At 47.2% G+C, this 26,713-nt stretch overlaps 1 protein-coding gene across 2 annotated transcripts in view; it reads left to right on the forward strand.

The window, feature by feature from the left end:
• Positions 1 to 5,040: 5,040 nt before the first annotated feature.
• OLFML2B (olfactomedin like 2B) overlaps positions 5,041 to 26,713 on the forward strand; it is a 40,103-nt gene continuing 18,430 nt past the window's right edge. For both annotated transcript variants that reach the window (XM_033197303.1, XM_033197304.1), the window contains exons 1-4: positions 5,041 to 5,769; positions 8,819 to 9,082; positions 11,053 to 11,160; positions 22,327 to 22,503. In XM_033197303.1, the coding sequence (XP_033053194.1) occupies positions 5,596 to 5,769; positions 8,819 to 9,082; positions 11,053 to 11,160; positions 22,327 to 22,503 (723 nt within the window). In that variant the 5' untranslated portion in view covers positions 5,041 to 5,595. The remainder of the gene's footprint in view (positions 5,770 to 8,818; positions 9,083 to 11,052; positions 11,161 to 22,326; positions 22,504 to 26,713) is intronic.

Here is a 26,713-nt window from a genome sequence, read left to right on the forward strand (position 1 = left end):
CAGACAAACAGAGAGCCAAATCATGAATGAACTCCCATTCACAATAGCTTCAAAGAGAGTAAAATACCTAGAAATCCAACTTACAAAGGATGTGAAGGACCTCTTCAAGGAGAACTACAAACCACTGCTCAGTGAAATAAAAGAGGACACAAACAAATGGAAGAACATAACATGCTCATGGATAGGAAGAATCAATGTTGTGAAAATGGTCATACTGCCCAAGGTAATTTATAGATTCAATGCCATCCCCATTAAACTACCAATGACTTTCTTCACAGAATTGGAAAAAACTGCTTCAAAGTTCATATGGAACCAAAAAAGACCCCGCATTGCCAAGACAATCCTAAGCCAAAAGAACAAAGCTGGAGGCATCATGCTACCTGACTTTGAACTATACTACAAGGCTACAGTAACCAAAACAGCATGGTACTGGTACCAAAAGAGAGATATAGACCAGTGGAACAGAACAGAGCCCTCAGAAATAATACCACACATCTACAGCCATCTGATCTTTGACAAACCTGACAAAAACAAGAAATGGGGAAAGGATTCCCTATTTAATAAATGGTGCTGAGAAAACTGGCTAGCCATAAGTAGAAAGCTGAAACTGGATCTAATGAAACTAAGGAGCTTCTGTACAGCAAAAGAAACTACCATCAGAATGAACAGGCAACCTACAGAATAGGAGAAAATTTTAGCAATCTACTCATCTGACAAAGGGCTAATATCTAGAACCTACAAAGAACTCAAACAAATTTACAAGAAAAAAACAACCCCATCAAAAAGTGGGCAAAGGATATGAACAGACATTTCTCAAAAGAAGACATGCATACAGCCAACAGGCACATGAGAAAATGCTCGTCATCACTGACCATCAGAGAAATGCAAATCAAAACCACAATGAGATACCATCTCACACCAGTTAGAATGGCAATCATTAAAAAGTCAGGAAACAACAGGTGTTGGAGAGGATGTGGAGAAATAGGAACACTTTTACACTGTTGGTGGGATTGTAAACTGGTTCAACCATTGTGGAAAACAGTATGGCAACTCCTCAAGGATCTAGAACTAGAAATACCATATGACCCAGCCATCCCATTACTGGGTATATACCCAAAGGATTATAAATAATGCTGCTATAAAGACACATGCACGTGTATGTTTATTGCAGCACTATTCACAATAGCAGAGACTTGGAATCAACCCAAATGTCCATCTGTGACAGACTGGATTAAGAAAATGTGGCACATATACACCATGGAATACTATGCAGCCATAAAAAAGGATGAGTTTGTGTCCTTTGTAGGGACATGGATGCAGCTGGAAACCATCATTCTCAGCAAACTATCGCAAGAACAGAAAACCAAACACCGCATGTTCTCACTCATAGGTGGGAATTGAACAATGAGATCACTTGGACACAGGAAGGGGAACATCACACACCGGGGCCTATTATGGGGAGGGGGTTGGGGGAGGGATGGCATTGGGAGTTATACCTGATGCAAATGACGAGTTGATGGGTGCTGACAAGTTGATGGGTGCAGCACACCAACATGGCACAAGTATACATAGGTAACAAACCTGCACAATGTGCACATGTACCCTAGAACTTAAAGTATATACATAAAAAAAAAAGAGTATAGTGTCCCTTAACTGTTCTTTGGAAAACAATTTGAACATTATGAAACGTTATGTTTTCCCTTGGAGATATTCCTTTGGGTCCTGCATGCTCATGAAGCTAATGACTCAGCTGGTTTGAAGGACCCCATGAGATCCTGACTCACCAAAGAAGGCAGTTTCCACATCCTGATGATGGAACTTTGTTCCATCCCCTTGGCCCAACCAATCAATGACCTCAATTTTTTAACCCCCTCACTCTCCACAATCCCCTTAAAACTCCCAGCCCAGAACTCCCAGAGAGATGGATTCAAGGGTCTCCTCCCATCTCCTGACTTGGTGCCCTGCAATCATCAAATTCTTTCTTTTTTTTTTTTTTTTTTTTTTGAGACGGATTCTCGCTCTGTCGCCCAGGCTGGAGTACAGTGGCCGGATCTCAGCTCACTGCAAGCTCCGCCTCCCGGGTTTACGCCATTCTCCTGCCTCAGCCTCCCGAGTAGCTGGGACTACAGGCGCCCGCCACCTCACCCGGCTAGTTTTTTGTATTTTTTTTTTAGTAGAGACGGGGTCATCAAATTCTTTCTCTGCTGCAAACCCTGCTGACACAGTGTAATTGGCCTGTTCCTGCACAGCAGATATAAGAATCTGTTGGTTCTATAACACGTTGACTGTGGTCAAAGACACAATCAAAGACAAGAAGTCGGGGAAGAGTAGCACCAGAAAGGTTCTCCCTTCTATTTGTTTATTTTATGAGGAAGCAAAATATCTTGTTTGGGTGGTTACCCCTAGATGTAAAGGAGACTGGGAAATTGAATGTCTGGTACAGGGGTAGCTGGAACTTGCTTAAATCAATTATGACTAGGTCAAAAAACCAATGCTGTAAGAATAATGGAGTGGAAAATGGAAAGAGCTTGGGTCCTCGCTGACATCACTGAGTTGCTGAATTAAAATTTTAAACAGCCAACCTTGTCTTCTTAGAGTGGGATAATAAATATGTATTTGATTGAGACATTCCTAGAAGAATTTTCTATCACTTGCAGTCAAATGCACCCTAATGGATACAGAGATGGTATTTATAAAGGTAACTGAGCCTACACCCAGTTGGACTATTTGTAGTTCCCATTCATTCAACCAATATTTATTTAGTGTCCACTTTGTTCTAGTGGTTAAACTCTGAAGATGTAATGGTGAGCAAAACCAACAAGGTCCTTGCCCTCTCGAGTTTATAATCTAGTGGAGAAGACAGGCACCCCCAAAACAACCCACAAAGCAGTATAAATATCCATCTCTCCTGCTTCTATAAAAAAGAGGTACGTGGTATTATGGAAGCATTTAATAGAGAAATTATGCTGGTGGTGGAGTCAAGGAAGGCTGCCCTGAGAAGTGAGCAGCCCTCTGTAATACTAATATGCACATTCAGGATTATGTCTTTGCCCAGAATGCTCTCTTTCTCTCCCCTGCCACCGACCCCCGACCGCATCATGTTGCCTTATCCACCATTTTGTTGAAACTTCCCATCATGCCAGTCATCTTCAGTATCATGCTTTCATGAAATCCACACTGACCTTTCCACTAGAAGTGACCTATTCCTTATTTAAACCCCATGAGATATGTTCTTACTCTGCCTCACAATTTCAGTGCTTATTCTGCTTACCTCCTGACTCCCACCCCCACTTTGTAAGACGTGAACTATCTCATCTTCCCATTAAATGTATAGCAACCTAGTTTGTTGTCTTACACTTGGCCAACATTCAATGCTTACTTTAATTGTTTTTTTTTTTTTTTTGAGACCAAGTATTGCTCTGTAGCCCAGGCTGTAGTGCAGTAGCGGATCTCGGCTCGCTGTAACCTCTGCCTCCAGGGTTCAAGTGATTCTTCTGCATCAGCCTCTAGAGTAGCTGGGATTACAGGTGCATGCCACCAGGCTAGGCTAATTTTTGTGTTTTTAGTAGAGATTACAGGGGTGAGCCACCACATTCCGTCCCTTAATTGAATTTTAAAACTACTTTTTATCGGTGGGGCGCAGTTGCTCACCCCTGTAATCCCAACACTTTGGGAGGGCAAGGCGGATGGATGGCTTGAGGCCAGGAGTTCAAGACCAGCATGGCGAAACCCCGACTACTAAAAATACAAAAAATTAAATGGGCATGGTGTCATGCACCTGTAATCCCAGGTACTCTGGAGGCTGAGGCTTGAGAATCACTTGAACCCGGGGGTGGAGGTTGCAGTGAGCCAAGATCATCACGCCACTGCACTCCAGCCTGGGCAGCAGAGCAAGACTCTGTCTCAAACAAACAAACAATAAAATACACTGCATTTTATCAATGTTTATCCCCATATAGCTTCAGAAAAGATTTGATAGCTTACACAGAGGAGAGTGTGTACATGATGTCCCCACAAGCCCAGACACCCAGAGCATTGAATTTTTGTCCATAAGCTGAGTTTTTTAAAGATTAAAATATATTAATAGAGGTTATTATTACACGTACGTCAACTATTACTTATACGCACTAGTTTCCTTAGTTTATTACAACCCTTATTCCTCAGCATAAGAAGCAAGGTGCTTGAATTTCCCAAGGGTCCGTAATATCCTTTGAAGGGGCCTGGCTCTGTTCGATATTCCGAGTGACAGTTGTCCAGGATGGCACCGTGCCCTTCCTTAAATTCACATGTTGCTAATCTTCATTGTAGGTTTATAAAAGGTTGTCCTCAGTAATTGAGGGACATAGTAACATAATTGCACACTATTGAAAGTGGACCCTCTCTTAGAGATAATCTGGTAACAGAGACCAGGAGATTTGTCCCTAACCAGGAAGACAGGAAGAGCTGTTCCCTTTGGTAATCATCTATCAGGCAGCAGCTTTCCCCATGGGGACTCGCGGATAGTGTCGGAGATGTACAGTCATTCCTCTAACTTTCAATGTTTACACAACTCAGGATACACTCCAGAAAGGAATTCAATGATTCTCCTCTGGGTGGAAGTATTACTAGGTTCTAAAGCTGTGGCAGGCAAGCAGCTACCAACGGCGCTAGGTTCAAAGCTGCCCGAGAACTCGCCCAGAGTTAAGTCAGGGAAAAGAAATGCCTGGGAACAAACGCGCCTTCTTCCTTGCCCCAGGTGTGCAAAAGGAGGATGCCGCAGATCCCCAACTGACTCGGGATTGGAGCAAGGGCTGAGTGCCTGCGATGGAAAGTCGCTCTTCTAGGCGAGAATGGGCAAACCCCCAGACTTCAGTGAGGCCGCTCCGGGTAACTTCTCTCCACTCACTTGCGATCAGATGAAAGGAAAGGAAAGCCCTTCCGACTTCACCCCCAGCCGGCGCGCTGCAGCTGAGCCCCAGCGGGGGAGGGGTCCGCCGGGTCCCCCTCAGTCCGAGTCCGCCTCCGGCCGAGTCCCCCTCCGCCCGAGTCCCCCTCCGCCCGAGTCCCCTTCCGCCCGAGTCCTGTGCGCTTCCCGGTTCTCCTCCTCCGCGCGGTCACTGGCTGCATCTCTGCCGCCCCGGCACAATAGAGGCTCCGCCCTCCTTCCGCGCGAGTTCTCCGCGGCTCCCTAGCCCAGCAGCCTTCGCAGCCCGCGCCGCCACCGCCTCTGCCCGCCCGGTGCCAGGTCCCTGTGATCCCCGAGGCTCCCCGCCGACCGTCCCGGCGCGCACCGCGGGCGTCTGTCCGAACGCCTTCCAGCCACCTGAGCCCTCCTGCGGGCGACGCACTCAGCTAGCCCTTGCCCGCCTCCCCTCTTCTCTGCGTCCGACTCTCCACTGGGGCGGCACAGTCGAGGGCTGCTCGCGTTGGGAAGGAGATGCCCAGAGTCTCTGGGGCGCACCCTCCCGTTCCGCTCAGTCGCACCCAGCTTTAGAAGGTGCTCTGAGCAGCCACTTTCGGCCTCTAGCTAGGACACCCTCTCGCAGAAGTACTTGCCGAGACCTCCCGCCCCAGCCATTCTCTAAAGGGGCTGAGGACCCTCTTATCGCGCCCCTCATGGCCAAGCCTCGGCTGCTAGTTCTCTACTTCGTTCTGACTGTGATTCCGGCCTGGGTGTCCAGCATTGTCCCCACAGGGACAAGCGAGCCCCCAGATGCGCAGACAGTGGCGCCTACGGAGGACGAGACTCTGCAAAACGAGGCGGACAACCAGGAGAACGTTTTATCTCAGGTAGGATGCCGAGTGCCACGACCGCTTTTCTTGCCCTGAATGGTTGGTGAGAGCCAGAAGCTGGTCCTTGCTGAAGTGTTTAAGGGCAGCTGTTTTTCCTTCCATTACCAATGGAAAGGGCATTTGATTTTCATGTATCAGAATACTTTCTTAATGGAAGGATGTAAGTTCTCCTCTCAAAATCATAGGGTCTTTAATCAGGAGAAAGGAGAGATGAAGGAAGGGAAGATGCCGCTCGACTTCTTGAGAAGAAAGAAAAAAAAAGTTGTTTTTGGTTTCAGGGTTGTGAAAAGTTATCTCTTATCTATGTGGTTGTTTGTCAGAATTGGAATGTGAAAACAGGCGGGTATGTTGACCAGGAGGCAGATGGCATATCCCATCGGAAGATATTTTATGGCAGAGGGTGAGACATCAGGCGGGAGCATGGGGTGAAGTCAGAACAGAAACTTGTGGTGAATGTGAGGTGACCCTCAAACAGAGAGATTGAGAACATGATGGGGTGTATTGGGAGGGGAGGGTGGGAATGCAGATGCAGGCAGCTGGGGCAGACGGTCAGTGGGGGCCCGAATAACCCATGATAGCAGTGGACTTTGTAAAGTGTCTGTTTACCAAGTACTTAAACTTGTTTTTTATGACTCAGTCTTCAAAACACCCTAATACCCATCTATAGATAAAGAGATACATGGGTAGGCCGGGAGTGGGTGGCTCACGCCAGTAATCCCAGCACTTTGGGAGGCTGAGGCAGGCGGATCACGAGGTCAGGAGTTCGAGACCAGCCTGACCAATGTGATGAAACCCCATCTCTACTAAAAATACAAAAATTAGCCAGGTGTGGTGGTGGGCACCTGCAGTCCCAGCTACTTGGGAAGCTGAAGTAGGAGAATCGCTTGAACCCGGTGGGAGGCAGAGGTTGCAGTGAGCGGAGATCGGGCCACTGCACTCCAGTCTGAGTGACAGAGTGAGACTCCTCTGTCTCAAAAAAAAAAAGAGTTACAAGGGTAGAGCCAGGGCTTCTGACAGTCTTCAGCCCAGATCTCATGTCTGTAAGGGATAGTTCTCTCTGGAGTGTTTATTTTGTGCTCTCCAGAGCCAGCATGATGACGTGTGGTGAGTATCACCAGAATCCTCAGAATGGGGGATGTCTGAGAAAGGATCCTCCAGCGCTGCCTGTACCTTCACGTCCACCAAGCCCTAGGACTGGGCCTTGTCTCCTTCCTGTAGAGAGAATGATCAGCTGCAATTTGGGATTTATCAAACACTAGCCTCCTCACTCTTCCTTTCATAATGACACTAATATATGCCCTCTGCCCACCTATTACCTCCCACTGACCTCTAAATTGAAAAGACATAAAAATCTCTCACATTGAGGCTCTGGAACACTATCAACAAAAACTTTCCTGAAACCCGAGCCTCCTGAAAGGAAGGAATCCACCCAGAGTTCTCAGAGCAGGGTTACGTAGGAATCCAGGCAGAGTTTCAGAGAGCAGACAGCCACAATTTACTATCAACCCGTAAAGAACAGCCGCTTAAGTCACCCTTAACTATACCACCTTCTTCCACTGATCCATTCTGTATTTGACAACAGCCCTAAAGCAAATATTAATATTAGAAGAAACTCAACCTTTGCAAGGAAAACATTACAAGTCTTCTTCCCCCCAGACAGCATCCCAAGGAACATTTCCACTCAAACAAGCTCAATGCTTGCCTACCGGAATCATTAGTCAAATGAAGGGAACCCTTCTGCTTGCCTAGGAAGGGAGCCCTGGCTTTGGAGATGTAGGGCCTTTTGGAGAGGATTGGGAGAGAAGAGCCTTTTCCCAGCAAGTGCCCAGGGTTGGGGCTCCAGAAAGCCTACTGTCGCGTGTTTTCCTGCCTGGGGAGGCTGGCAGGGGCAAGTGCCCAGAAGGAAATGTTTAGCATTGCAAAAGCAGCAAGTGCTGCCAGTTTGCTCTCCTGGGTTTGGCCTGGGGTTTGGGTTCAGAAGCATAAACTCCTAGACTGAGTAAACCTTACTGACTTCTGGACCTGTCTCTTTCCTCTCAATTCCCTTTCTCCACATCTAACCCATCCTTCAAGGCCCAGATTAAATGCCACTCCTCGAAGAAGTCTTCCCTGGCTTCCAGTTGGAGCCACTCTTAGCTCCCACTGCCCTTTCTCTCTGCCTCTTCAGGGGCACTTATCACTCTCTACTCTGTGTGACTGCTATTTATATGCCTCCTGCACTGCAGGCTTCTTGAGAGCAGGCTCTCCGTCTGGCCCATCTCTTTATCCTTCACAGCACCTCAGAGTCCTTAGTAGGCACTCCATAAATGTTGAATAAACGAATGAGAGATGCCAGTAGTCTTCAAACTTGAATACCAACTTTTCAATCTCTCCAATTTCTTCTTTTCCTTTTTACATTTACACCTGGATTCTGACTGGGCGCGGTGTCTCACGCCTGTAATCCCAGCACTTTTGGAGGCCAGGGCAGGTGGATCACTTGAGGTCAGGAGTTCAAGACCAGCCTGGCAAACATGGTGAAAGTGAAAATACAAAATTGGCTGGGCATGGTAGTATGCGCCTGTAATCCCACTTACTTGGCAGGCTGAGGTAGGAGAATCACTTGAACCTGGGAGATGGAGGTTGCAGTGATCTGAGATCATGCCACTGCACTCCAGTTTGGACAACAGAGCGAGACTCTGTCTCAAAAAAAAAAAAAAAAAAGAAAGAAAGAAAGAAAAGAGAAAAAAAAAAAGAAAAGAAATAGAAAGCAAAGGCTATTGGACAAATGACAGGGCTCATCTGTTTTTTCCTTTAAATAATGAAAGGCTAAGTCCCCATGAGAAAGGCACAGCTTTCCAAGACAAACGAAGAGAGCTGAACTCTGAATGCCTTCAAGGAAATGTCAGTCAGCAAACTGCATTTCAATGACCTATTGGCTCCATGGTTCAGAGTTGTCTGAGGTCTCTGACTAGTGCAGCACGTTTGACTAAGTAAATGGAGAGCCTCCTTCTGGAGGCTGACTGACACCTGTGTTTGCATGCCCCCAACCCATTTTCTGTGTATCTAGTTGCTGGGGGACTATGACAAGGTCAAGGCTATGTCTGAGGGCTCGGACTGTCAGTGCAAGTGTGTGGTGAGACCCCTGGGCCGGGATGCCTGCCAGAGGATCAATGTGGGGGCCTCCAGGAAGGAAGACTTCTACACCGTGGAAACCATCACCTCAGGCTCGTCCTGCAAGTGTGCCTGTGTCGCACCCCCATCCGCCCTCAATCCCTGCGAGGGAGACTTCAGGCTCCAGAAGCTGCGGGAGGTGGACAGCCAGGACTTGAAGGTAGGACCTGGTATGGGGCAATGCCTTGGATGAGAGGGTACTTTTGAGACCCACACGTCTAGCAGGGCCATGGTTGAAGATTGTAAACCCTTTGAAGAAGGTCAGGCCTGGTCCCTAGAGGGTGTGTGTGGATCAAGGTTGATGTCCTGGCAAACTTGTCCTTTTCAGCTCTAGTGTATAAGGGAGATGCTTAAAGCAAAGTGTGCCTGCCCCTCCTTATGGAGCCAGAGAGGCTGGGCCTGGGAGCAGCTGCCAGGCCCAGCTGGCCAAAAGAACTCAGTGTTCTTCAGGAAAATTGCTTCCACAATTTACTGTCAGCCCAGCACACACCCCAAAGACGCAAAAGAAAAATGCGAGTAAGCCTTTGGTCCTTAGCGCAAGGGCTGGGTTGGCCTAGGGAAGGAGAGGCCTGGGGCCTGCTCTAGATTGGGTCATCAAACTGTGATCCTTTCATGGTCTATAGGGTAGGGAAGCTCAGTCCCCACTTAGGCAGCCCCATGGATTGGCTGAGGGCTTCTTCTGATCCTGCACCCCCACTTCCCTTGCAGCCTTGGGTAGTGGAACAAGCTGGGTTTTGGAGTCAGACGGATTTGGGTTCAAATCATCGCTGTGTGATCCCACTTAAGTTATTTAACTTGTCTGCCCCCAGCTCCTTGAATAACGTGGGAATAATAACATCTACTTGGTGGGGTTATAAGAATCAATGAGATAACAACTGGGAAGTACTTGGCACAATACCAGACATTCAGCTAGGCATGACCATGTAAATGAATGAATGGATGACCATGTAAAGTGCTTCTGGCACCTGCGCTCTGCGTGCCCTCAGTGCCGCCAGAGCCTCGGCCACCTTCCTCCCAGGGTCTGTACTAGCAGGCAGAACAGTATTGATAAAACCTGAGAAGGCTGGGTGCACTATGGCAGCTTGCCATAGAGCAAGAGTCTCAAAGATGGGACACTGAGTCCTCTTTTACCCCAGGGTTTAGCATTTTGTGCTAAGGAGAACTTGTTGATGTCTTTCAGAGCCTTTAGTAGACAATGAAGTTGAGTGTTTCAGAAGCATATCCTCAAGGTGTTGACATGTAGAGCCACCTTTTTGAGTGTTTATACAATAAAAATACCTGTTATGTGCCAGCTGTCTTGGGGAAGCAGAGATGAAGGATACATGGACACTGCTTGCTTTCTTTTTTCACTTTTATTTTAGGTTTAGGAGTACATGCGCAGGTTTGTTATAGAGGTAAACTCACATCATGGGAGTTTGTTGTACAGATTATTTTGTCATCCAGTTACTAAGCCTAGTACCTAATAGTTATTTTTTTCTGCTCCTCCCCCTCCTCCTACCCTCCACCCTCAAGCAGGCCTTAGTATCTGTTGTTCCCTTCTTTGTGTCTATGAGTTCTCATCATTTAGCTCCCACCTATAAGTGAGAACACGTGGTATTTGGTTTTCTGTTCCTGTGTTAGTTTGCTAAGGATAATAGCCTCCAGCTCCATCCATATTCCCATAAAAGACATAATCTCATGTTTTTCATGGCTGCATATTATTCCATGGTGTATATATACTACATTTTCTTTATCCAGCCTGTCATTGATGTGCATTTAGGTTGATTCCATGTCTTTGCTATTGAGACACTACTTTCAAGGAGCTCACAGTCTAGTAGGAAAGACAGATGTCAATGCAATTGACAGATCTCGTAAAAGAGGTGTAAACAGTTTGTGAAGAGGTCTAGACCTCAGGTTTACTTGTTCTTATAGGACTCTCCCATTTTCTTACCCAAACATTTCAGGAGGCAGAATGCACATACACCATTGTGCTTGCCTACATCCCTGCCTACACAAATGTGTTTCTTGTGGCAACCTCTCAATTCCTGGCTAGTGACTTTCCTGTCGAGCCCCCAGCATGCAGATCTGAAAGGAAACTGCCCTGTGTCTGTCTGCCCCAGCCCTGGACTAACCCCTTGCCTTGTTTCATAGCTCTCCACAATCATAGACTTGTTGGAAGGAGCGTTCTATGGCCTGGATCTCCTGAAGCTACATTCAGTCACCACCAAATTGGTGGGGCGAGTGGATAAACTGGAGGAGGTAAGGAAGATTCTGGTTTCCATATCTTTTTCTTGATCGAGCCCAAAAGTGTACCAAACATCCCACAGTAAATTTTCAGCTAACACATGTGCTGACTAGACTTAACCCATCCTATTCTATGAAAGGGAAAATACACATAAAAGATTCATCCAAAACGATGCCAAATTGTTGGTGACAAAGAAAATCAGTTAAGTAGAAATGCCAATACTGTACCTTCTTTTTTTCATCTATAAAATCCTCTTAATCATATAATCAATGTCTTTCCATTTTTACCTTGACTTCCAGGGACCTCAGAACTCAATGAAATATAAAGGTACAATAAGTATCTTACCTCCAGTTTTAAGGTGGAGTCATCTCCTTCCTTCGTATATGGTTCCTAACTTCTCTAACTGTTCTGGTTCATACCCCTGTATTTATGTGTGTGAATCCATCTGAAATTCATTTTAGAGGAAGAAGACATAAAAATGATTACTAGTAAGTAATGTTCCCTACTCAGCATTTAGACTAGTCAGGCCCAGGATGAATGGACAAGTCATGCAATTTTCATAGACAAAGACACCATACTATTCTGACTGGGCTCTGGGAGTTGTACAGGTGGTGCTATGGTTTTCATCTAGTGGTGTGTGACATGATGATGGGAACGTGGAGTTGTTACAGATACTGTATTAATGTTGACAGTCTTGTTGCTGTGATGCCTTAACATATAGATGAGAAATCATTTAGTCACCCAAAAAGTAACTAACGATCATTATTCAATATTATTAGTAAGAAACTTCATGGATATGTTTCATTGACTCCCATCTGGTTCTTGGACTGATACTTGAAACAGTGACTCAAAGAGCTGCTGCTCTGAGTGGAAATCTATTTCTTTAATGTTTACAGTGTTACTGTAAGTGGTAAATTTAATAGCACAATGACTGTAAACATATCAATATTCCTTATGAAAAAGTGGACTTTTGGGGGGATATCATGAAAGAGCTAAGGTTCTTTAATCTATGATTAGTAGATGTAGTAGTTTGTGGCAGAAGGAGCAGCAGGCTCGGAGTCAGGACAGGATGCATTCCTTACGTCTGTTTGAGCTGCCAAGCAGCCATGTCCTACCTTCTCCATCTGGACAGTGAGAATAGTACCCTGCCTACTCCGTATGATTACTCAGAGGATACAAAGTACACTAATCAGTATGAAAATGCTTTGAAATGGTTAAATCAAACAAGGCTGTGACCATGGAGAGATTGAGGACAAACATTCCTACATTACTTTGCCAAGAGAGCTGGCACAAAGATGATGAAACATTGAAGTTACAAGGATCAGTTTCAGCACACTCCTTCCACTCCTAAAAATTTTCCCAGAAAGTGAACACCAATTCCTTTTCCACCCGCCCTTGGGCTTAGCTCCTCCAATGCTATGATGAGGTGTTTTCTGAATATGGCTGTTGGCTCTGGGAGGGTTGGTAGGTCCTTAATCATATCAGTTATGAGGTCTGATGAGAGGGGTCAGGGTTTTGGATCCTGAAATTTGTAGACAGATCAGGGTGGCCAACAGAACTGCATCAGCCTCCTCCTCGCTGTCTGCCACTCTCTTCAAGGGGTTCTCTCAAAGAACTAGGACCCTGGGCATCTTGAGTATCTCCTTCCTCAATGTTAGCAGCTGGAATGATGACATTGTGGATGGTCAGCACCATCCCACTACCAATGGACTTCATGCAGGCTTCGGACTCTTCCTCCTAGTTAAAACTACTTTCTGGTTCTTTCAGATGCATTCAAAAGGAATTAAACCAAGATCCCATATTGGGAGGTGCCTGTGTTTTCCTAGGCCCCCAGAACCATCCAAATGTGCAATGCCCCTTTAAGAAAGGGATTGCTCTTCTATAGGGACAGGAGCAACAGCAACCTCTTCTGCTTTCGCCTGACCTTGGCAGCCAAACAGTTGCCATTCTGCCTGGAGAACACAGCTTGAGAAAGATAGATTTGGGGGGAGAGTACAGTGCTCTGGAGGCTAAGGTCAGGTGCTCAGTCTCTGAGAAGGCCAGTGGGCTGGGCTTGTCCAAGGACCACAGTCTCGTTACAGCCTTGTCCAACAGCTGAGCCCTCCCTGCTCAGGAGGGAGTATGGGTGAATTTGATGCAGTACCACTGTCCCAGCAGGGTGGTATCATCTATATAGTCACACAGTGACCTGGTTTTTGCAAAAAACCGTTTTAGTTACATCAGTGAGAGTATCTCCTTGCCAAAACTGTGGTATGTTTAGTAGCAAAGATTGGACCTTAATAATAATAATCCCTTACATTTATATAGCATATTATGTTTTGTAAAGCATTCCATATACATTTAGTCCATTTGTTCCTGGGTAGTGTGAGAATCAAGGAAATTAGATGACTTGGCCAAAATCACAGTGCTAGGAAGTATAGGGCCTTCTGGTTCCTGGTCCAGGGCTCTTTCTAATCAACCCTGTAAGTGTCTTCAAATCATTGCCATCTGCCCTGCAAGCATCAGTTTTTCCTAACAGGAATTTCAAACAATAGCTCTTCCAAGGAAATTTCTAGGCAGAACTGTGACTGTATCCCATAGTCCCATTAAACAGGTTTAAAGTTGAGTTCGGGAAGGAGTTTTCCCCAACTACAGAGCCTAAGGTGATAGGGTGCTGAAGTGTGACAGTAGTCTTCAGATGGATCTGGGCCCCTGCGCCCAAATAGTGGTGCATTGTATTTGCTTGAGTTTGTCTCAAGGCTCATGCCAGCTGACTGTCTGGAATCTGCAGTAATTGAAAAGGCAGAATGTTGGGTAAATTGAAAAAACACTCCCTCTCCAGCTCGGTTCTGCAGGAGGAATGGAAGTTAAATTCTGCTCCTGGTCCTTGAATATTCTTGAGTCCCAATGGGAGGTCTTTGGAGGTCAGACAAGACAAAAGGGGTCAGACTGGAGAGGCATTTTGCCCAGAGTAAGATCAATGGTTGGCAGTATAAGCAAGCACACATTTATGGGATACAGCCACAGTTCCACCTTGAGTATATAGGAGGAGGTAGGAATGGAAACTTCATTTGCAGATGAAAGAGGAAGGAAGGAGAGAGAAATGGAATCTGAACTATTTTGAGTTTACCTTTTGGTAAAATCAGCTCTGGGAGTAGCTCTGCTTATGGAATGATTTTGCTTTAAACAATGAAAAATGACACATGCATAGAAAAGTGTATAAACAATGAATGTAGTTTAACAAATTACTGTGAACAAAATGCCTATGTAACCACCAACCAGCTCAAGAAACAGACCAATTTTAACACCCCAAAAGGCCCCCACATGCTCTCTCCTACTCATACCCTTCCCTCAAGGGAACCTTTATCCTTACTTTTATGTTAAGCGTCTTCCTTATTTTTCTTTATGGTTTCATCATTTAAGGATGCATCCTTAAATGTAATCGTTTTGCCTTTTTTGAATGTTAAATACATAGAATCTTACAGAAGTGTGTGTGTGTTGGACTTTTTTCATTCAATTTTATATTTTTAATATTTATCTATGTTGTTTTAGTGTCTTGTGGTTCATTCATTTTTATTGCTGTGTAGTATTCTATTGTATGAATATACTATAATTTATCTGTTCTCCTGATGATGGATATGTGGATTGTTTCCAGTTTCTGCATTCATAATTGAGAATAGCCCCATGGACATTCCTGTACATGAACATCCCTGTGCATGTACCCTGGTGCATGTGTGCCTGCATTTCTCTATGGTACATTAGATACATGGAACTAGAAGGTAAGCATTAGTTATGCTTATCTTCAACTTCATGAGATATTGCCAAACTGTTTTCCAAAGTAGTAGTATAAGTTTACATTCCCTCCAGCAGGGTATAAAAGTTCTATACACACTGGGCATGGTGGCTCACGCCTGTAATCCCAGCACTTTGGGAGGCCAAGGTGGGTGGATCACGAGGTCAGGAGATCGAGACCATCCTGACTAACACAGTGAAATCCCGTCTCTACTAAAAATACAAAAAATTAGCCGGGCATGGTGGCAGGCACCTGTAGTCCCAACTACTCTGGAGGTTGAGGCAAGAGAATGGCATGAACCCGGGAGGCAGAGCTTGCAGTGAGCTGAGATCACATCACTGCACTCCAGCCTGGGCAACAGAGCAAGACTCTGTTTCAAAAAAAAAAAAGTTCTACACACATCATCACCAACACTTGGTATTGTCAGACTTTCCAGATTTTGTCAATTTGGAGGGTATAACTTAATAGGATCATTTTGCTGTGTTCTAGAAACTTAACTCCAAAAATATCTTTCCAGTTCACTGGGGGAGGTCTGAAACCTCATAAAACAGTTTCAGAACTGCTCCAGGAACAAGAAACACTCAAGGTGGTCAGCAGTCCAGCATAGACCCCAACTGACCTTTCTTTCCTGTGAGTGGCTGGGAAGGGGAAGGGCATGCAGGAAGTGTGGGTACATGTTGGAGTTGAGGGGTGGGTGGGCACAGAACATAAGTATCTGAAGATATAGGAGTTAAAAGTCTATAAAGAAAATCTGTAATTTCCAAAGGCAAAGGCAAGCCCTATTTGTTGCATACAGAGCTGGCGGTGGCACTCACTCAGCTCAAGAAAAGACTTCATCCGAGCTCCTAGTGCACTCAGAGACCCGAAGACTTGTAGGCTGCCCAGGCCTAAAGGTGGATTCTGAAGGCAGCAGGACTAGAGGCATGGTGTTCAACCCGGAGCAGCACATACTGCTTCCAGGGGCAGATTGATTACTAAAGTGGAGAAAAAGACAAACAGAGGGACAGATCATTAAAATAATCTTCAGCATCAAGGCTTTAGTTGGTTTCAGTCATTTCTGTAAAATTTGCAAATTTTATTGAAGAAATGTCCCACTCCCACCTTGCTGCAGGATACCTGTAAGTGTTTATAAGTGCTTGAAATGCTTATGTGCACATGTGCCTTTGTATATGTGTGGGTGCATAGCCCATGCTCTTAAAATAGATGCATGCCTGTAAGCTTTCCATAGTGTGATTTCTGCCTTGTCCCTTCTGGTGTGTGTCTCTTTCCATTTTCTCCAATCTACCTGCTGGAATTTGCAAACCACACCCATGAGCATAGATGGCACAAGGGAACCTTGTGTCCCAGCTGAAGCCTTTTCTCCTGATAATGTTGCCTCCAAGGAAGATTTAAGTCCACGATGGATTTACCAGACCCAGAACTGGCCCGCTCCCCAGAATGTACTGGCATAGGCATTGCTGAGGTCTTCTCCCCCACACCTAAAGCACTGGTGGCTTTTGTGTTTCTGGACTGAAAGGCATGATCAAAGAAGCATTCCTGACCCTAGTGGATATATCTTTTCACCAGCTAATAAGAAAACGTAATTTTCATCTGTGCAGACTTGGCTGTGAGTTGGGGGAGCTGTCTCTTTCCAAGCCTCCCCTTTCCTCACACCCTGTACCCCTGTCGAGACACCCCCCAGGGCTCACTCTCTCTCCTGATCAAATCTCCTCTCTCCGAGGGGTTTGCTGTAAGTCATTTCACTCTTCTTCCTCAAGTGAAGGCTGGGAGAGGGGCACTGCTTACCCGGCCTGACTTCAGTGTCCTCATACGTGAAAAGGCAGAGGGTTGAAGTTAATGTTTCTAAGATATATTTCAGCCCTAACGCTATTTAATTCAATTTACATCTTAATATGAGTTAAAGCCAATATATTACCTCTCCTGGGGTTGTATATACTTCAAATCTAATTTGCCATTGTGGAAAATAAGGTTTTCTTCTCAGCTAAAGAGACTTACAGTGCAAGTGTCAGCCCTCCATCTGTCTGCCTAGGAACAGTTTAGAGCTGCCAGGATGTGCAGGCGTGCATGGCTCGAGTGGCCCTATTTTAAGGGGTAAGGTTATCCCTAATACAGAAATTCATCACCAGAGGCTTGGGACTTCTTGTTGTTGCCTTGTTTGACTCTCCTGCCAGGCCCTGGACTTCTTAAGGGCAAGTTGGGTCAAGTCATATTTGTTTCCCAGGCTCTGGTCCAGCACCTGATGTAGGACGGATGCTCCACATCTGTTTGGTTGGATGAGTGTTCAATGGGGCAGCTGGTGGCTCCCTGAACCCAGGCCTGCCTGTCTCTCCCATCAGCTGTGGTCAGAGGGATTAGGCCACGGCCCGCCTGTCCTGCCACCAGGAGCGCCGGCTGTTTCCAGCTGTTCTCTTCCCCAGCATTCTTATCAGGGGCTAGGAGACAGCTGTCAGCTGGGGTGGCTGTCCCAGGCCATCTGGTCCTAGCTGTCTCCTGGATGGTGCAAACGGTGAGCATGGTGAGCTGATGGGAACTGCGAGCCCTCCCTCCTTGGGTCCAGTTACCCTCACACTTGCTTAGTTCACTCCCACGAGAAACTATGTCCCATATGCCCTTGGGCTTGCCATCTGGATCTTAGCCCTGTGCACATCCAGCTATCTGCCAGGGAATCCTGATGCCCACAGGACCTACCAGGCGGCCTCCTATGCAGCCTCCTTAGATGTGGCTGTGTGCACCTGCTGTGTGACTTGGGGCCAAGGTTTGGCCCACCTGCAGTCTGGCTTCGTCTACTCCCACAGGTGTCTAACATGTCTCTCTACAGCACACCAGCCTTGGGTACTTACCTTCCTCCCCACGCCAGCCATACCAAACCCTAGCTTCCCTTTCCTTTTCCACCTGCATATCTGCTATGGAGACCCCAGGGGTCCCTTCCACTCCAGCTTCACCCACATGCCTCAAGCCCGATTTCTGTGCCCAGCACTGTACCACATGCAGCCCCTCATCCATCTCCATGCCAAGCCTGAGTGAGGTAGGTGTCATCATTCCTTCTTTTTCCACCTGGGGCCTAGAGAGGTTTCATCCCTTGCCCTATGTGGTTATATAAGCAGGCCGTGACTGTGGTGTGGGTTTACACCTGATCTCCAGAGCCAGACCCTCCCCTACACACACCCCTGTCCCTGATTCTGGTTGTAAAAGCGAGACCACAGAGAACTGCCAGAGTTCTGCCCCATGGTCATCTTTCCCCTGGTCCTAAGGTTTTGGCTTAAGCCACTACACAGTCTCACCCAGGCACACGCACACGTGTCTAAGAGCTGGACAAGGTCAGGATACAGTCTGTGTCCTTCATACCCATTCCACCAGTCTACACATCTGGTTGTGCCGGCCCTCCATGGCTTGTCAAAACACCAGCCATACTGACTAGGGCTGACTGATGGCTGTACTCCTAACTCCACCTGCATCCGGTTCCCCTTTGACAAGGGTCCCTGCCTTGTTTGCACATTCTCTCCCTCTGGTGTGTGTGCATCTGGCTGAAGTCAGCAGTGGACACCTGTTCCATCTGGCAGTGTGGCACCAGTGGACACCTGTTCCCATCAGGCACCCTCTAGTGCCCAACTGCATACCAGTCCTGCACATGGCACTTGTTCTATGAACACCTCTCAGTTCCTTGGCTCTGCCTGGCCCAAGAAATCATGAGAACAAAGTTCCCAAATCTTTCATTGCCACAGTTGGCTGTGTCCAGCCTTCTGTCCCAGCCCTCTATCTATCTGCTCTTTCTCCCTCTTCCCTTCCCTCTTCTTCATTGTGCCAGGATCCTTGGCAGGGGCCATGGGTACACTTGCTTCTGCCAGATAGGTGCAATTCCCACCTCCTCTGCCACGTTGCCAGCACTGCCCATGAGCCAAGTTGCACACACCATAAATGTCATGGTTGTAGCTGTCCCGGGGGAAAAGCCTGAGGCATGAGATCATGGGGTTCACCTATCCCCCAGGGCAGAATCGAGGGCACTCTGTGCAGGTGGCATCCCCTGCATCTCCTGAGAATTGCCTCACCAAAGGCCTTTGGTGTGAGGAGCGCAGAGTCCCAGGGAGAGGTGGGGAGCTCTTGAGGGTCAGCACCCCCAGGTTAGAGGTGGCTGATTGGGGGTTGCCAAGGAGGGGCAGCTGTGTCTGCTGCCCTGGGGGACACCAGCTGGTTCAGCCCTGCCGGCCAATGGGGTGATGCCACCGCCAGCTTCTTGTTTATTCAGGCAGCTGGCGGGCTTTGCCATTCCCGTGAGGGGAATAAACTGTACTACTCCTCCGGGTTCTCAGGGCAGGCTTGCCTAAAACCCTCCTCTGTGGAAATGCAGAATAACAGCTCCTCACTGACACCCGAAAGGGGATGGGAGACTATAAATCAATGTGAAGGGGGGCTCCCTAGGGCCCTAGAAACCCCAAGACCTGGGGGGGCGCCCTTTGCCTCACAGTGAGCATGCCACACCCACTGATGCACGATGTTTAGGAATCTAGTGAGATCTTCTGTCAAATAATAAGGATGCTTAGGCCCAGCCAGCCAGTCCACCCAGAGGTATCAGCGCCTTTAGTAGAGTCCTGGGGCCAGTGCTGGGCCGCAGGTGTGGACACTCCTCAGTCCGCTCCTCAGAGAAGCCTATCAACCTGACCGAGGAGTCAGTGCCTGTGTCTGTCACATCACCCTGGCAGAGTCTCTGCAGAGCACTTTTCACTCGATATTTTCTTGTCTATTTCTTTGTCTATTGCCTACTTACCCCTCATGGAGGGTGACCTTCACCAGGGCAGGATCCCAGTGGCCTTGCTCACCCTTAAACCCTCAGTGCAGCACTGAGCACATGAACGCCTTAATAAAAAGGTAACACATTGAATCCCTGCACTTGCTGGGCTTGGTGATCTGTCTTAGGCTGTGAGAGCTACAGGAAAGGCATCCGCAGGTGTTGCTCTCAGCAGGTGCTGATGGACTATAGAAATGCTTGAACCCCACTAAGGGGCCAGGAACTTTTCCCATCAGTCCCAGAAAGAACTTAGCTCCTATAAAACAGACCTTCTCACACATTTCTGTCCACTTTTCAAGCAGCTGTGCCCCAAGCTTTCTCCACTTAAGGCGGTGCTTCTCAAACTTTAATGTGTACGCAGAGCGTCTGGGGATCTTGTTAAAATACAGATTCTGATTTGGCAGGTCTGAGCGGGCCTGGGAATCTGCATTTCTGACAAGCTCCTGTGTGATGCTGATGCTGCTGAACTCTGCACCACACTTTGAATAGTGAGGATTTATGAGAGTCCAACATTTCTGTATTTCTCAGCATCTATGCATATCCTGTCATGTATCCTGAACCCAAACTGCAAGTATTCTCTGGCTTTTTGGCATGCTTGGTGCTGCTGAGAGCTGTATGTGTGCCAGGATCCTCTCCTGGTGTTCTTAGTGATCCAACAGGTGAGCTGAAGGAGCAAGGGCTAGGAGACCGGGTGCTGGTTCCACTCTGTCACTTTTTTGTAGTGGCCTTGAGCAAGTCACATTCTTGCTCTGGGCCTCAGGTGAAATGAAAGATTAGGCATGAGTTCTTGGGTCCATTCCAGCTGTAACATTTTATGAAAAATAACAGCCACTTAGTCCGGTATGTTTCATGCACATCCATATATATTAATTCACTCAATCCTCCTAACAACCTATAGGAAAAGTGCTAATACTATCCCCATTTTACAGATGGGAAACTGAAGCAGACGTGTTTCAGTAATGTGCCTGAGATCTCAGATCTAGCAATAGCAGCATGGAGGGGTGAACCGGTTTCCTTCAAAATCCATGCTCTTACCCATTACACTTGACCTCCTGATAGACAACACCTATCAGGAGTGATTGTGCACCCAGGAAGATCACTCATTCTGGGCGTTCTTAAAACAAGACCTCTTTCTCATGGAATTTAGCTCTCACAGTTAATTCTGTGCAATTTAGAGAGGCTGGCTTAGCCTAAGTGCCATGGAACACACTGAGCCCTTCCAGTGCTCAGGATCTGACATGCAATGAAATGCCATAAGAATGGCATGGCTGATGGTTCGGGAGCCAGGTTCATTTAACAAGCACCTATTGGGCTTCTCTGGGCAGCCCCTGTAGGAGCCCCTGGAGCCGCAGTGTCTGGGTGTCACTGCCTGGATATACCCACGTCCCCTGGCTCTGCAACACTGGGACTTTTCCTCTAGGATGTTAGTAGCATCCCACCAAGCTGCAGAGCTGTGCCTGGCAATGTCAGCTTTTACACTTCCTGTGTCTGTTAGTTAAAGAAAGATGGAAAGCAAACACATCCTGTATTTTACATTGTTGCTTCCTCAACCTCATAAACAGGGCCCAACGGAGGACATCACATTTAAAAATGTAGATGCTCATGGAAACTTTAGTATGAGGGCCAAAGTTGGATCTCAATGTAGTCAAATCTCTTTAAAAATAACTAGAGGAGAAGGGACACCTCTAAGGCTGTCGACAGCTTTCCTTGATTTAAATCCCATTCAGTGTTCACCTTCTCTAGGAAGCTACCTGGGACGCCCCCACTCTCCTCTTGCTCTGAACTCAGGAAACCTCACATTTGGCATTTACAGAACTTGACATGGTTTGTCTGTCTCCAGTTATAGTTGACATCTCTCCCACCCCACCCAGGTCCAGAACCCCAAGGATACTTAAAGCCTTTCTTTCTGTAGCACTACACTTAGACACTCAAGAGGTACTCACCAGTGTTGGTTGACTGAAATGTAGCCTTGACCCTCTCTGATATTAACCAGGTCTGGAGCATGGCTAATTTGCCAAGTGAGGGGTCATGTAGTGAAACGGTTTTTATGAGTAAATAGGAAAGTTTGAAGCAGGCCTATCAATTTTCTATGTAAATGATGTTTTTAAAGTACCAGGGAATGGTTTCTGCTCATTAAAAAGGCAGAGTAGTTTTGTTGTTGTTGTTTTTTGTTTGTTTGTTTGGCCACCTCTTCCAAAATTACTTAGAAAGCCCCTCTTTCATTAACTGAGCTACTGGTTCACATGTATGGGATGCGAGTGAATGGAATTCTTTAATGTTCTTCAACACGGAGTAAGGGTGGACTATATACAAAGGACAGAAAAAGAGCTTGGTGTCCTGGTGGCCCAGAGACTTGGCAATGTTGTTAATAGAAAAACTATGGTAGTTTGGGCAGTATTTCCTGTAGTTGGATATACCAGGGCTGAACTGCCCTGGAAATACTGCCAGGGGACCTGGTACCAGTGCTCAGCCTGGGACTGGGCACACTCTCTAGCCCCAATCATTTGTTGGATGAATTTTCAGCCTGTCTCTTGTGTCTATGTGCTCTGAGTGAAGATGGCTGCTAGCTGCCTCCTGCTTGTCTTCGGGTGCTTTAATGGATCATCTTTTTTTTTTCCTTCTCAGGAAGTTTCTAAAAACCTCACCAAGGAAAACGAACAAATCAAAGAGGACATAGAAGAAATTCGAACTGAGATGAATAAGCGAGGCAAAGAAAACTGCTCTGAAAACATCCTAGATAGCATGCCAGACATCCGCTCAGCCCTGCAGAGGGATGCGGCGGCAGCCTACGCCCACCCAGAGGTACAGCCCCAGCCTCCAAGGGCCTCTGATCACAAGCCCTGGAAGCATGATACCAGCATCTCTCCTCTGCATAGAACTTTTCAGACTTCAGACTTTTAACAAAGATGAGCTCATTTCATCCATACAATAGTTCTGCAGGTTCTGTAGATTTGATGAGCGGTTGACCCCATTTTACTTCACACTGAAGCCCAGAGAGGTTCAGCAAGTGTCGAAGCCAGGACTGAAATCTGAGTCTGAGTCCCAGCCCCTATTTTTTTTCACAATCTTATGTCCCACCTTTGTGAACATCTCTTGTGTTTGTAAATAGGGAAGATATGCATGCTGGCTTGTCTGGGACCATCCTGGTTTACTCCTGCTGTCATAGCATTTTTTTTTTCTTTTTTTTTTTTAGAGACAAGTTCCAGCTCTGTCACCAAGGCTGGAGTGCAGTGTTGTGATCATAGCTCACTGCAGCCTCAAATTCCTGGGCTCAAGTGATCCTCCTGCCTCAGCCTCCTGGTTAGCTAGGACCACAGGCACATGCTACCATGCCTGGTAATACAAATTTGTTACTTTTTATTTTTGTAAATATGGGGTCTTGCTAGGTAGTTTTTGTAAATATGGCTGGTCTGGAACTCCTGGTCACAAGCAATCCTCTTGCATCAGCCTCCCAAATCACTGCGATGACAGGCGTGAGCCACCGTACCTGGCCCTGGCATGGTTATTAATAGCACCCTCTTTTACTCTCAAAAATGCCCCAGTTTGGAAACAAATTATATTTCCTCCCTCCTCATTTATAGGGGACTTTGTAATTTACTACATATTTTCATCCCTATACCATGTGGCTGTCATCACAGCCCTAGAAAAGCAGGCCGGACAGAGATCAATATCCTCATTTTACAGATAAGGAAACAGATCCAGCTTTGGGCATGGTCTCGCTCTCTCAGTTGGGAAGTGGTGGCAAAGGGTCTCAACCCTCTGTTTCTTCCTACCTAGTTGTGTTCCTAGCACAAAGTTACCCATGATGGGAACACTGTCTAATGTGATTTGAGTGATACTGAAAGACCTGCTTGCTTAAAAATGCCTCCCCATTTGGTGCCTGTTTCTTTTGGTTCCAATTACTACTAAGTTATTTTTATGTACTAATGGTTAAATGCTGCCATTTAATGTATTGGGTTATTTACGGAATTGTTGTCCAAGAAATAGGCATTAATTTGGGTGATAGTCCAAAAGGAAGAGGAAACAGATAAGTTTTGGTGGCAGGACTTGAAGAGTCCTATTAGCAAGGCACACTATTAGCAAGATGGGTCTGGATCAAGTATTGTAAAAGGGGTCATTGGGCAGCCAGGGGATGACAGCATTTAAGAGAGACTTCGCTGATTTTAACTGGTTACCAGGGGTTGATGGTAGATGGCAGAGCTGTGACACACTGGTGTCTGGGGAGTGGGTTCCAGGTGGGCCATTGAGGGATCCCCTCAGCTTCGGGGAGTCGTTCTGAGTGTGGATTGAGCAGGGCCTGGGACAGCTGGAGCCCCTGAGCTGGTTTCTCTGTATGCTGTGACATGAAGAACTTTTGGGAAGCATTGCTGTGCAGGACTGTGTTGCCTGGGCCATTAAGGATTTAGATAAGAGAGGAAGGAAGGCTGGGTATGTGGGCTTGAAACTGTTGGGTAGGGCAGTTCATCAAAGGGTGCCAGGCAGGCAGCAGCTGGGTTTGGGGATCTTAGGCCCACATGTTCCAAAGGCAGGACTGCAGGCAGATTGGGGCCTTTGAGGCAACAAGCCCTGAAAAGAGTATGGTGCCTCCACCCTCCCCAATATGTAACTCAAAATAAAAATTCCAAACCATAAAATAGATATAAAACAGGTCAATAATTTTCTGGCTTTGCCCATGATGACTACTTTGGTGCTTTTTTGGAAATATCATATTTCTTCAAAAATTATTTTGATTCTCATTTTTGGGTGTACCTGACATGCTGGCTACTGAGCAAGTGTTTAGTCTGCTTGGTGGGTCATCTCTGAGTGGGTCTGAGCTCATAAACCAGGGAGCCAGAAAACATTTGGGCTGGAAGGGAACTTGATGGCTCCCACTCATTACAGCTGGGCTCAGTGTCTCTTATCTCAGCCCACCTGGCATCAGCGGCCCAGCTGCCCAACGGAGCCAGGTGTCCCTTTCCCGCTCTGGCTTCCAGTTTCCCAGTCGGCTGAGCTTAAGAATGCATCTGTCGTCTTGATGACACATTATGTGGTATGTTCGGGAACCCAGTTCAGAATTCCTGAGGGCAAACAGCAAAAACCAAATCAAACACACCAAACCCTTTTTCTCCTTGCTCAGCAAAGTCCCTTCCCCTCCTCCAGTCCCCATTCATCACGCTGCTGAAGTTAGCAAAATCCTTCCCCACAAGGACGGTGGGGCAGAAAGGGGAAGTGGTGCAGGAGGCCCCAAGGCAGGATCTTTTGCCATCCCTCTGTTTAGTGAACCCCATGCCAAAAAGCGGGTCGAAGGGGCACTGGGTTTGGTTGTTTATTTTTAGGGTTCCTGTAGATGATGTCAGAGCTTTCTTGGAATGGTAAGTGGTAATTTGTTGAGGGCTTCTCTCTAAGATGGTCCTTGCCTGGGGGGTTGGCATGGGGCTCTGGGGGCAGGGTTGGGAATGGAGAGAGCAGGGTGAGAGTGGAGAGAGCAAGGTGGGAGTAGGAACATTCAACTCCAGGAGCTGAAGTCATACAACAGACTCTTGGATTCACAGAGAAAGGAAATCGAAGCTTGGAGGGGGCCGCTGCCACCCAGCGCAGCCTGTCGCCCGTGGATCCGAGGAAATTATATGTTCTCTGGCAAGGGCTGTCCATGGTCTTGCTCCATTTCCTTGGTTGGGAGAAAGCACTGCAGTTCCCACCCTTCCCTGAGAGCCTGGAATTAAAGACAGTTCCTGGGGTTTGTGGCGAAGAAATGACAACCTGCTTTTGCAATGCAGAGGGAGACCAGGGTCCGATAATTAGATGCCCTTCAGTGTCTGAGTCATGGGCTGTGGCCAGGGTCTCCTGACAGCCTGCCCAGCAGCTCTTCCTAGTGGGAAATGAGGGATCTCCCAAGTCTGCTGGGTGGGAGCCAGACCACGGCCCGGAGGACTATGGGAGGCAGGCGAGTTTTTGGATGGCGGGCGAGTTAGTCCTGTGGTCACAGCTGCAGGCAGAGGCTTAATGGAAGGAAGAGGCAGGCTCTGAGGGCAGGCAGCCTGGGGCTGACCTGAGTTGTGTGACTTGAGAACTGCTGCTCTCAGCCACTGAACTGATTGACTTTCAACCAAATTGCTGAACGACTCTGAGCCTCTGTTTCCTTATCTGTAAAATATGGATGATGGTATCTACTTTCCCCATTGTTGTAAGGGTTAAAAATAATACAAAGGACATGGCCATAATAGGTGTTCATTAAAATATCATCTCCACCAACCAGATACCCGCTACAGCTCAGGTGGAGGTTACATCACCAGCAAGAACAGAGAATTGAGGGAGGGGCAAGGAGCAGGAGTAGGGGCTGCCCCAGGCACAGCCGGGCAAGTTGGCCTGTTTCCTCTGGGCAGACAGGGGAGGCTGGCAGAAGGGTGTCCCCTGCCTTTCAGGAGTCGGTCACCACTGTGTGCTGGGGAGAGAGAGATACACAACCCCATCGGTGGTGCCATCCAGAACTCTCTTGTCATGAGAAAACAGGCACAGGCTTGGGCGTGTCCTTGGGGGTAATGAGGACTCAGGGCTTTTTCCAGGCCAAATTGTAAAGATCAAAGCAAGAGCTTGGTTTGCTTCTTCCTGTGCAAAAGGAGCACATTGGCCATGGTGGCCAGGTTCCTACAGCCAACATGGAGTGGCTAAAGGCCCTGCCCTGCCTCAGGTCACTGGGCATCTGGGAACACAGGTTTTGTTTCCACATGGGCTCTGCTCTCTGGGTGGCTTCCCCCGGGCTTAGAATTACAAGATTAAAGGGCGCTCACTCACCTCTCCCTGGTTGAGAAGGGACCTCATGGTTTAGGGGGCTGCAGGAAGCCGCCTCTTCATTATTCAGCCACTGGAGTCCTGGGGAGAGCAGGGCTGGGCCACACTCCTCTCAGGCTTCCACACTTCTCTGATGGAGCCACCAAAGCAGCTGGACCCACCTGTGGGGTGGCCCTGACTTTGAGCACAGTCAGTTCACAGGTCGTGTGCCCAAGGTCCTTTGCTTTCAAAGGTGGGTAATTAT

The sequence above is a fragment of the Trachypithecus francoisi genome, unplaced genomic scaffold, assembly GCF_009764315.1.
Source record: "Trachypithecus francoisi isolate TF-2019V2 unplaced genomic scaffold, Tfra_2.0 Lachesis_group5, whole genome shotgun sequence".
NCBI classification, from domain to species: Eukaryota; Metazoa; Chordata; class Mammalia; order Primates; family Cercopithecidae; genus Trachypithecus; species Trachypithecus francoisi.